This window comes from Schistocerca gregaria, chromosome 5 (assembly GCF_023897955.1).
Source record: "Schistocerca gregaria isolate iqSchGreg1 chromosome 5, iqSchGreg1.2, whole genome shotgun sequence".
Lineage (NCBI taxonomy): Eukaryota > Metazoa > Arthropoda > Insecta > Orthoptera > Acrididae > Schistocerca > Schistocerca gregaria.
The window spans coordinates 410,760,301-410,772,837 of record NC_064924.1 but is presented as its reverse complement, the minus strand read 5'-3'; the positions used below and the strand labels follow the sequence as shown (position 1 = coordinate 410,772,837).

At 38.7% G+C, this 12,537-nt stretch overlaps 1 protein-coding gene across 1 annotated transcript in view; it reads left to right on the top strand.

Annotated features, from left to right (window-relative positions):
• The window catches only part of LOC126272402 (nuclear pore membrane glycoprotein 210-like), a 242,236-nt gene that overhangs the window by 81,449 nt on the left and 148,250 nt on the right, over positions 1 to 12,537 (top strand). The window contains exon 6 of the mRNA XM_049975230.1: positions 9,440 to 9,730. Within this exon, the coding sequence (XP_049831187.1) occupies positions 9,440 to 9,730 (291 nt within the window). The remainder of the gene's footprint in view (positions 1 to 9,439; positions 9,731 to 12,537) is intronic.

The window sequence follows — 12,537 nt, the reverse complement described above, 5'->3', positions numbered from 1 at the left end:
GTACTGGTACTCCAAGAAAATTTACATACGGATGTGCATTTTAAGCTGAATTATGCACTTTAGTATGGTGCGCAAAATCTCGATGCTCTTGAAGTATCCTTTGATGTCTTGTTTCTTTTATGACACAATGTAAGATCTTTTAATATACGAACATATGGGCTTCCTGCGTCATTGTAGCTGCGCATGCGCGGTGACGCCAATTATCTGGCAACTGCTGAAAAGAACCTATTTCTAACAGGTCGCGGGAAAATATTGTGAATGGTGGTTTGAAAAGCGTTACATTCAAAGCAGATTTCCTTTTACGCAAGATGAATTATGTGCGAGGATGTACGATGAATTTCTTAAATCGCAAAGCGTTTGACTCTCATTTAAAAATCAACTCTTCGAGGATGACCATTTAGAAGTATTTTGAGCCCAGAAGATGAGACATTTGTGTCGTTATTAAAAATTTTACTGGCACATTTGTGTGTGTATTAAAGTGCAACACCTGCAAAAAAGATCAACATTATATGTGAAAGCTTAGCTTCTCTTCCAACTTACTAGTCTTAGAGACCAATATTATATGTGAATGCTATGTATATTAATTTAAGCCATTAACTTTTCTTATTTGTGTACTTACTTAAGAGTGATCTTGCTATTGGCTGACTATATCATGTGTCCTATTGCTGTCTTCACCTGGCGAGATCACGTGAATGAGCTATGACGCTTACAAAAGCGCATCGCAATCTCAATTTCAATGCTTCAGAAAGTGGCATGCTTTATTTGGCGGAATTCAAATTTATACCTTCATAATACGAAAAAATGCAGCGAACATGTTGCTGCACATCAAAGGTCTTTCAAAAAGTGTTTTTCCCCCTGAGTTTCGTTTTCTAAAGTGCCAGGAAATTCTGCGTTTGTATATAAAACCATAAACATTCAAAGGATTGATGGCTTTTACAGTGCCGAGGAAGAGTATACTGTCACTTAACATGGAAAAAGTGTAGTTTCATCCGGGAGAAAGTGTATTTTTAACCGGGAAATCCGGTAAAAATCCAGGATTTTTTTTCCTTGTCCACATATACACCCTGTACAGTACGCTGCAAGAAAGCCTCTCCTTCACGCTCATAGCGCTCCAAGTGTGTCTGAGCAGTGTCGTAACTCATCCATTTCTCCATTTTCATCAAGTCATGCGGATTCCATTGTGATGCAATTTTTCGCATGCCCAGGCATTCCTTTAGGATGGAAAGCACAGTTGTATGTGCTAATCCGGTTTCGTGGGCAAGCTCATAAATCATATGGCGTCGATCACTGTCCACTAATGTGGCAACAGTATGCATTTCTTCTTCAGAGATGCTAGGACGACCTGCCCGATGCATGTCTGCCACGGTTTGCCGACCTTCATTGAAGGCTCTTACCCAACGTGCCACTGTTCTGTAGGGCGATGCTGATTCCCTGCACGCCTCTTGAAGACCCTGATGACACTGTCGTGCTGTACGATCTCTGGCAGATTCAATCTTGATCCAATTCCGTTGTTCCTGTTTCGAAAACATAGTGACACCGTTACGTTAGAGCCTCGCTCACAAGTGACTGAGTTTCCCATGATTGTGCGCACAGCGATAATGTGGGACGGGCGAGGCCATTTGCTTGGAGGTAAGGTAGATATGTCAACAACATGTGTTACCAGTGACAATAGTAGATTCCATTGTATAGTGTCTTCACAGCAGTGTTGCCACTGTTTAAGTTCGAACTTATGTACTTTGTTGAATTACCTTGAAGAAAACGATTTATTGACAAATAGCTAACACATATTCAGAAAATATCTTTCTCTTGAAACTCGCTGTTTATTGTCATGAAGTAAGGAGTGCTATCGACGGAGGTTGATTACCTACTTTTATGTTTGTCGGCAGTTTTTGACACCATTCCTCGAACACGACTTTAAATCAAATTGCATACTTATTGAGTATCGTTTCAGTTATATGGATGGATTTTGTAAAAGTATTATGTGGTGTACCACAAGAAATTGTTATAGGCCCTCTGCTGTTTCTCATCTGTGTAAATGATGTAGAAGACTGTCTGAGTGGCTCTCTTAGTTTGTTTGCATTTGATGCTGTCATTTACCATCTTGTAAAGTTATCAGATCAAAATCAGTTGCGAAGTGCTTTAGACAAGATATCTGTCTGGTGCGAAAAGGGGCAATTGGCTCTAAATAACAAAAAGTGTGAAGTAATCAACATAAGCACTAAAAGGACTCCACTAAATTTCGGTTACCGTTACATGATAAATCACACAAATTTGAAGGCTGTGAATTCAAATGAAGACTTAGGGATTTAAATTTTGGTTAACATAACTTCAAATGGCCACATAGATAATATTGTGGGGAAAGCAAACCAAAGACAGTGATATATTAACAGAACTCTTAGAAAATGCAACAATTGTCTACACTAATGTTTTCAGTCTTCTTCTGGAGTATTGCTGAGTGGTGTGGGATCAGCATCACATAAGATCCTTGGAGGACATCTAAAAAGATCAAACAAGGGCAACTGGTTTCATGTTATTGTGAAATAGGGGAGAGAGTGGCACAGATATGATACGAGTATTGGAGGGGCAATTATTGAAACAAAGTCTTCTTCTTCTTCTTTTTCTTTTTCTTTTATTTATTTATTTATTTGCACTGCAGGTCTTCTCATGAAATTTCAGTCATTAACTTTATCCTCCAAATGTGAAAGTATTTTATTGGTGCCTATTTATGTAGGGACAAATGATCATCATAATAAAAAAAAGAGATGTCAGAGTATGCACAGAAAGATTTAAGTGTTCATTTTTCCTGCTCACTGTCCAATAGTGGAACAATAGAGAAATAGCTTGAAGGTGGTTCTTGAACCCTCTGCCATGTACTTGCTTATGAATTGCAGGGTAATCATATTGATGAAGATGATGGTAGAAGCTTCACACACTACTAGGTCATTCTGTGGATGTCAAAACACATATCTCCCAATGTGCACCCTTGGAAGACAGCTAAATTCATGATTCACATAACAACACTATTTCCAACAAACTATGCCTTCAGTTGCCTAATACCTATATTTGCCTTAACTTTCCCGATCCCCATGGCATAAAGCCCTCATTATCTACATACTCAACATACACTATAATGTGATATTCAAAGGTGGTAAAATTCGTTTATTTGTCGAGTAGTTGGTATGACAAGCTCAAGCCTCCATCTGGTGGTCCTGAAAGTGGGTCTCGTTCCTTGGACCAGTGGCAGATCGGTGTAGTAGGTCATCGGCAGCTGCTACCCACAGTGCTGCCTAGGTGTGGTGCGTTCTCATGTAGTCAGCATCCCATTCTGGGGGTGATCTCTGTCTTGGCTGATGTGGCAAGCTGAAATGGTCCGCTGAGTACAAGACGGCCTACTGGCAGTGACTCGTATATGCACAAGTGGATAGGTGGCTAGAAGGGTCTCAGTTCGAACTTTGGCTCATAAGGTAAGGTTGGACCCTCTACCAAGTGGCCCTTTCAAGATGACTGTGGAATGAAGTGACACTACGCTGGAAGCCGAGTCTGTGACGGACGCGTGCATGATGACTTGGTGATTTGTTGATTACAGTGTGGCACATCTTTTGTTAAGTTTAAGAATTTTTACTTGGTTTTTATGGTTCTTTAGTTACATATAAGTGATAATAGTTAATTTTCAAGCACAGTGACTAAGATTATGTAAGAGTAAGGAGAAATTAAATCGTAGAAATGTAATGCAAGCTAGCACATAATGTGATGAGAATGTTTTTTCACAGCTGATATATAAGTGACGAAACAATGTAGACTATTTTGTTAGCATTCGCATTCACATTCACATTGCTTTCCTTATAATTTGAAATCAAAGTGTAATTCAAAGTCATGTGTATTGTTTATGCATTCCCAGTCACAACTTAATTTCAAAAATATAGTGAGACAAGTGGCATATTTTAAAGAGGTTTTTGTGAAAGCGTATTTAGTTGGCTTCACTGATATTTAACTATACTGTATATCTGAAAAAGCAATTTGCAATTTTTTACATTATGTTAAGGAAGTTCAGTGATTTTCCTGATAGGTGGTATGGTTCAGTGAGCTTATTCAAATCCCAAAAACCGAAATCACAGAGAAAATTTTTTTTTATATAGTTAGAACAACCACTATTTATACATTTCATAGCAGATTTGTTGTGGTGTAGCTACCACAATTGTGACATATACTACCTGCTGAAGTGTCAGTGGTTTTGGTAATTACCTGGGCACTGGTCAGCAGGCAGGCAGCAGTGACCATTGAGTGCATGGTGCAGTATTATGCTAGTGGTTTGCTGGAAATGGCCCTCTTGAGAGATTCCTGATAAATGCAAACTAAGTAAGGGGCCAGTGCCACAGAATACTCAGTAAAATGAAATTGGGATTTCATCTGGACCTGTCGACATATTTGTTTTCAACTCCTTCAGTTGCTTCTCTATGCCAGGGATCCTTATTTCTGTGTCCTCCATGCGGGAGTCCATGTGACAATCAAATGGTGGCAAGTTTGTATGATCCTGTGTCACTTCCATATAAGATCTTATGATGACTATAAAACTGAATCCAGTTATCTGTAAAAATAAAATAAAATGTGATCAAGACTGAATTTTACTATTTATGCAATATTGGTAGTCAAATACAGTATTGTAAGTGTTATGTCTATATTTGATGTCTTTCTTGTCAGTCCACAGTTGTCCAGCAGCTGAACTAGTATGAGTTCAGTTTTTTCACTAGGCGTGCATTACAGAAGAATAGATTCAAATGCCTGTTCACATAACCAGACTGAATTATTATTTGGTTTCCGTAAATCATATAAAGTGAATGCTCGGGTGATTTCTTTGAAAAGACCATCACCAATGTCCTAATTTATTTGAGCTCTTGATCTATCTGTAATACCTTATTGTCAGTAAGATATTATATGCTAATCTTCCTTCTTGCATCAGAGATTAGATTGCACACAGTTTACTGTCAGAATGGACATTTGACTACATTAATAATTTTATCTTCTTTCTAATATGGATATAAAAGCTTCTGTCCCAGCTGGAAATGAGTGTGACTGTAAATAGCGGTGTAGCTCTTGCAGATACAGTTAAATCGTGGTGTGAAGTAATGTGCACACCAGTAAAGAATTGCAGTGGTAACAAACCCGTTAGCTTTTTTGGGAATAAGCAGTGTCCTTAGCACTGCCACCCTTCATGTAGAAGACAGGAAAGCTCTCTGAATAAAGTTTGTGCACCAGTACAGGCACTGTAAATCTGTTGGGTCTAGATACTAATGTGAAGCAGAAGATGATTCCCATGCTTACCAAATGCTGAGACAAAAGCAACTGCAGTCGGACTGATGAACATACAGTGAAATTATTCATCAAAACTTTATGTTTTGTAGATTAAAAATAAGGATGTCCTTTATTGTTGGATGGACAAAGGGGGATACAGTGTCTCAGAGGGTAAATGTGTAAGGAAGGATGAAAAAGATAGTCAATGCCTACATCAGTACATCATATGATTATAGTAACAATGGATATTGAGATCTCTCTATAAATATACCAGTAGTCCCATTCAAGTTTCAGTTCCTGAAATTACTTCAGGGAGGCTGAGTCCAAGTAGATCTTTTGGACTGTGTTAGCTTAACCTGAACATATTTAAGTTATTGAAGTTGTGCTGCAAAATTAGGTTAACCCGTCTAGAACTCCACTGAACCTTTGCGGCAGTCATTACACTCTTTCACAGCCTCAAATTGTGTTCCTTAATCCATGCACAGTCTTTTGGTAGAACCCGTGAGTTACATTTATCATCACATATTACCATCCCATTAGAACTTTGTTCTCAGCAGGGTGTTGATATGTGAGAATAAACATTGTCTTCTGAAAAGGCTGCAAATATTGGTTAGCAATTTTACTTAATAAGGCCACCTGAGAACTATATTACAGGCAAACTGTTCAAAATGTGAGATTTTTTCTTAGTTTCATTAATTAGTTCAGATTGGCCAGTGAAACACACCTATTATCACTAAGATTGCAAACAGTCCCTTAGTACCTGTGTCATGAGGGCCAAATGCTAAATTTGACTTGGAGGTTCTTCAACTTCCTATTGCAACAATATATCAGAGAAACTGAGCAAATTAGTCTGCTTTCAAACACTGCCTCACAGTCCTTTGGCAACAAAAGTCATAGAAAATATGCATGAACTATAACATTAATGAAATGAAAGAGGAATGTCACCTTTGCAGTTGCTGCAACAGAAAAATTACAGAAGTATGGCAGATAGACAGGGCTACTTTAAATGGTTCATTCATTTTCAGAGCTCTACAGGGTGGTCCATTGATAGTGACTGTGCAAAATATCTCACGAAATAAGCATCAAAAGTATGGCAGATAGACAGGGCTACTTTAAATGGTTCATTCATTTTCAGAGCTCTACAGGGTGGTCCATTGATGGTGACTGGGCCAAATATCTCACGAAATAAGCATCAAACGAAAAAACTACAAAGAATGAAATGCTTGAAGGGGGTAACCAGATGGCACTATGGTTGGGCCACTAGATGGTGCTGCCATAGGTCAAATGGATATCAGTTATGTTTCTTTAAATAGGAACCCCCATTTTTATTACATATTCGTGTAGTACGTAAAAAAATACGAATGTTTTAGATGGACAACCTTTTTTCGCTTTGTGATAGATGGCGCTGTAATAGCCACAAACATATAAGTATGTGGTATCACATAACATCCCGCCAGTGCGGACAGTATTTACTTTGTGATACATTACCCGTGTTAAAATGGACCGTTTACCAATTGCGGAAAAGGTCAATATCATGTTGATGTATGCCTATTGTGATCAAAATGCCCAACGGGTGTGTGCTATGTATGCTGCTCGGTATCCTGGATGACATCATCCAAGTGTCCGGACCGTTCGCCGGATAGTTACGTTATTTAAGGAAACAGGAAGTGTTCAGCCACATGTGAAACATCAACTACGACCTGCAACAAATGATGATGCCCACGTAGGTGTTGTGGCTGCTTTCGCGGATAATCCGCACATCAGTAGCAGACAATTTGCGCGAGAATAGGGAATCTCAAAAATGTCGGTGTTGAGAAAGCTACATCGATTGCACCTGTACCATATTTCTATGCACCAGGAATTGCATGGCGACGAATTTGAACGTTGTGTACAGTTCTGCCACTGGGCACAAGAGAAATTACGGGAGGACGATGACAGACTTTTTGCACACGTTCTATGTAGTGACGAAGCGTCATTCACCAATGGCGATAACATAAACTGGCATACTATGCACTATTGGGCGATGGAAAATCCATGATGGCTGCGACAAGTGGTACATCAGTGACCTTGGCGGTTTAATGTATGGTGCGGCATTATTTTATCAATGGCAATCTAAATGATGCAATGTGTGCTGATTTCCTATGTAATGTTCTACCGATGTTACTATAGATGTTTCACTGCATGACAGAATGGCGATGTACTTCCAACATGATGGATGTCCGGCACATAGCTCGTGTGCGGTTGAAGCAGTATTGAACAGCATATTTCGTGACAGGTGGATTGGTCGTTGAAGCACCATACCATGGCCCTCACGTTCACCGGATCTGATGTCCCTGGATTTCTTTCTGTGGGGAAAGTTTAAGGATATTTGCTATCGCATCCACCTACAATTCCTGACAACATGCGTCAGCGCATTGTCAATGCATGTGCGAAAATTACGGAAGGCGAACTACTCACTGTTGAGAGGAATGTCGTTACATGTATTGCCAAATGCATTGAGTTTGACGGACATCATTTTGAGCATTTATTGCATTAATGTGGTATTCACAGGTAATCATGCTGTAACAGCATGCATTCTCAGAAATGATAAGTTCACAAAGATACATGTATCACATTGAAACAACAGAAATAAAATGTTCAAATGTACCTACATTCTATATTTTAATTTAAAAAACCTACCTGTTACCTACTATTCGTCTAAAATTGTGAGCCATATGTTTGTGACTAACTATTACAGTGCCATCTATCACAAAACGAAAAAAGTGCTCCAACTAAAACATTAATATTTCTTTATCTACTACACGAATGCGTAATAAAAAAATGGGAGTTCCTATTTTAAAAAACGCAGTTGATATCTGTTTGACCTAGCGGGCCAACCACAGCGCCATCTGGTTTCCCTTACATACATAAAATCATGAACTCACCAAGTTTGCATTTTCCACTCTGTAGATGTTCTATGAGTGAGCCTGAGAGGCCACATGTCTGAGGAGTAGTCAAGTTTGTTCTATAACTGATGTAGCAACTTCCTGTCAGTGGTTGTTGCAGCGGCATTGATATGCTCTCTGAGCTGTTCCAGTGTTCTTCGTAGTGAGAGTATGTAAACATGGTCCTAATGGTACCCCCAAAGGCAAAAGCCACGAGGCCTTAGATAATGTGAGCTGAGAGGCCAAGGGAACAGAGCCACATCATCTTCACCACTATGTTAAGTCTAGCAGTGTGGAAGTTCATTGTTAAGCTAGCAATGTACATTGATGTTGCCTTGTTTTGTTGGAAGATGAAGTTCTCAGAATTAGAAATCACTTGTGGAAGCAACCACAACTGCAACATACCATGGTAAGAGGTACTCGTCACAGTCTTCTTGCAGAAGAAAAGCGCCCCATACAGCTTAATCTGTGACATTGCACAGAAAATGTTAACCTTTGACCAATCTCTTTCATGTGCCACAATTTCATGAAGATTTTGTGTGCCGCACTTTCTCACATTGTGGTGACTAACCTTTCCATAGAAATGGAAGGTTGCTTTTTCACTGAATATCAGGTTGGAGGCGAAATGTTCACCCTCATGCTTTGCCACCATTGTGTTAAGGCACTGCACTCATACCACCAGCTGGTGAGCACAATGCTTACTTTGTGAGTTTACAGTTCTATTCATGCATCAATGATATTTGTACACGCTTGGAAAATGCAAAACTTTGAAAATACCCTTGAAGCAAGAATCTCTAAGAAGGAAATAAGAGCAACATACAGAATGAAAGTTCATTTTGGGAACTGTTCTAGTACTATCAAATGAGGTGAAGTTGAATAATTTTGCATTTTAAAATTAAATATTTCTGAAACTAATAAAATTAATATATTAGTTTTTCTTTCAGAGCATGGTTATTGAGCTGCAGGAGAAAAAGAAAAAAAAAAAAAAAATGAGTCTCAATTAAATTTGCTCTAGCAAATTGTTAAAAAAACTGTGTTGCTTAATATCACCTTACCTGAGGCTGAAGTTAAATAATTATCCATTATGTGATAACTGTGACTAGCTTATGACTCTAGGGTGACCTAGACTTCTTAAAGTTGTTGTTTTACAACCTGACTTACTGTATAGATCTATGTCAGGAAAAATTTTACAAATAATTTACCCTGTGTTTTATTTTCTTATCTAGAGAGAACCACAAACTGAGCATTGGTGATGGTGTAGAAGTGGCTACTTTGATACCTGAAGCATATTTTGAAATACAAACAAAATCTAATAATGGAACATATGTTTATGGTTCACCATCTGAAGTAGGAACAGCTCAAGTGCGCTCAACTCTTTTATCTGTGACTGATGTAGAGGGCCACATACATGCAATTTCACCAAAGATTTCTGCTCAGGCAAATCTTATGATTTATAAGCGAATAGCCATCACACCCTCAGAGGTCTTACTTCCATGGCATCCTTTGAAGAGACCAAAGTAAGTAATTTGGAACAAAATCTTGATTCTACATTGTGATTTTTAAATATAATTCATTGAAGAGAAAAGGTCAGAATATTTCCATATTTGCTGTAAGGTCTAGAACAGTTATGTTTTAATATTATGCAACGATAGTTGCTACTCTACATATAGCAGAGATGCTGAGTTGTAGGTAGGCACAACAGAAAGACTGGCAGGAAGTAAGCTTTCAGCCGACAAGGCCTTTGTGTGTGTGTGTGTGTGTGTGTGTGTGTGTGTGTGTGTGTGTGCGCGCGCGCGTGTGTGTGTGCGTGTGTGTGTGCGTGTGTGTGCGTGGGCGTGCGCGCACGCGCGCGTGCGCATGTGTACTTCCAATGAAGGCCTCATTGGCTGAAAGATTACTTCCCGACAGTCTTTTTGCTGTGCCTACGTGCATCTCAGCATCTCAGCTATATGGTGAGTAGCACCTATCATTTTTGTAGTATTGTCAGATTCCATCCTGGATTTTCCATTGTTACGTTTTATTTGATTAATGCAAATGTATTTGAAATAAATTGTGTGGCTGCAAGAAAGTGAAAGTATGTTGTTCTTGCATATATAACATGATGTTTCCTTGTAATTCAATGACTTGTTTGCGAAGAGCAAAGATTTCACCACTTCTATTCACATTCTCAAACAATGCATGGCTATAGCTTAAATAAAATAACTTTGTGATTGACAGATAGCAGTAGGAGGGAACAGTTGTTCTGGCATGTTGCCGTCCACTCTTCACAAAACTGTACATGTTCCTAAGAAAACAGGCAATGAAATGAAATGATCGTATGGCATTTATTGACTGGGGTATCCCCTTCGGAGTTCGGCCGCCTTATTGGAAGTCTTTTTAGTTGATGCTACTTTGATGACTTGTATGTCAATGATGATGAAATTGGTGATGAAGGACACACAACACCCAGTCCCCTGCTGGGAATCAAACCTGGGTGCCCTTGCATGGTAGGCAGTAAAGCTGCCATTGCACTATGGAGGCAGACAAGCAGGCAATAATTAAACTGTAATGTTGAGCAGCAGAAGAAAAAAAATGACATTATAGATACTATTAATCTTTGTTGCAAATTCTCGATGTAATTGAGCCTACGAATGAAAGACACCCACGGACCATCCAGAAATTGAGTGACAATATTAAATGGCAGTGATGCTTGTGAGTGTGTGTGTGTGTGGGGGGGGGGGGGGGGGGGCAGACATCTTGTGGCTCAACTTTGCGTTTATATGTGACTTGATCATCTTCTCTGTGTCACAAATGACTCTCCTTTATAAATTTTTATTTCCTTTGAATGCTTATCTGCTATTCACTTTTGCCTATATGCCACTTCTGACTTCTCAAGACTTTTTAAAATTTTACATGCTGCTATATTTTTATTACAGTCGTGCTTTCTTTGTTTTTCCTGGATCCTGAATGATCATATTGGATCCTTGAAGAGTCTCATTTCTCCAGATCTTTCCCCCTTTTGGTACATGAGGAAACACTGCTGTCTTGTTTGTGCCTTTGCTGTCATAGTCTTACAGCTCTTTCTGGTTCCTTTTGTTGAGTGCAATTGGACAGGAATGGTTATTTGCATTCTAGTTTTTTCTTTATACTTGTAGTCACCTCTCATGTCACTTACGTGCAAATGTATGTCTTTGGGATACAGCAACATAGTTGCCTGTGATTACTTTACTTAATATCTCCATTGTTTGTTGCTACACAGAGATTCCCTGGTCACATTGATTGACACTGGATATCACACCAAAACATTTCCCAGTGCATTTCAAATGGTGTCCCATTCACACCAGTTCTCACCACAACCAAATGGTACACTTATTCAATATCAAAGTGATTCTAAATGTCACTTTATGTAGATGATTCCAAACCTTATTTTTCTTCCTGTATCTATGATGACTATGCGGCTTTTGTCTGCCTGCTTTCTTTCACTTCTGCTTACCACTATTGTATATTGGGTTCCACCTACATTTTGTATAACAACTAGGACAGTTAGTCTAAGCTGATTTATTTCAATAAATGGATGTAAGCTTTCTAGTTTATCAGAACACTACTACTGCTGCAGGTTACCTTTAAAATGAGCAGGGATAAACTCAACGTTTTTCTGTGCTGGATTTTATTTATTTTTTTCCTTCTGATTTTCTTGACAGTCATAATATGTAATAGATTGTATATTTGTTAAAAACCAGAGATTTTCTGGCGAGCAGACAAAAATATTGAGCTATCTGCCAACAATACTACTGCACACTATGTTATTGTTTCATAATACTAAACTGATATAAATTTCACTTTCCTTGTTACATAAACTGCCCCCCCCCCTCCCCCCGCTGTCATACCTCCCCATTTCTTTCTCCTACCCCCATTTTCAAACTGAACATCTCAACATTTAACTGATACGTAACTGATACACATTTTTATTATGTAATTTATGCATTAATTATTACAATTCTCTTAGTTTATTTTACAACTCAGGCTCTCAGTCTGGCCCTTTTACTGTACCAGTCGTTAGTGTGGAAAACCACTTTCCTTGAGTCAAAAACCTAGCTTATCAGTAGCGTTATAACAAAACCATGACATTTGCTGATAGCCACTGACTTCTGAAGTTGACCTCCAATACTTGGCATTGAATAGCAAATATTTCATGGCTTCCCTGGCTTCAAGATTTCTGGTATAGGTCATGCTTTCTATGTGCTCTGCTGTTTGTAAGTTGTTTCTTTTTTTCTGATCATGTTGTTCAGAAAACTTCAGTATTTGTTTTTGGTAAATGTTGACAAGTCTTTAAAGATATGTTATG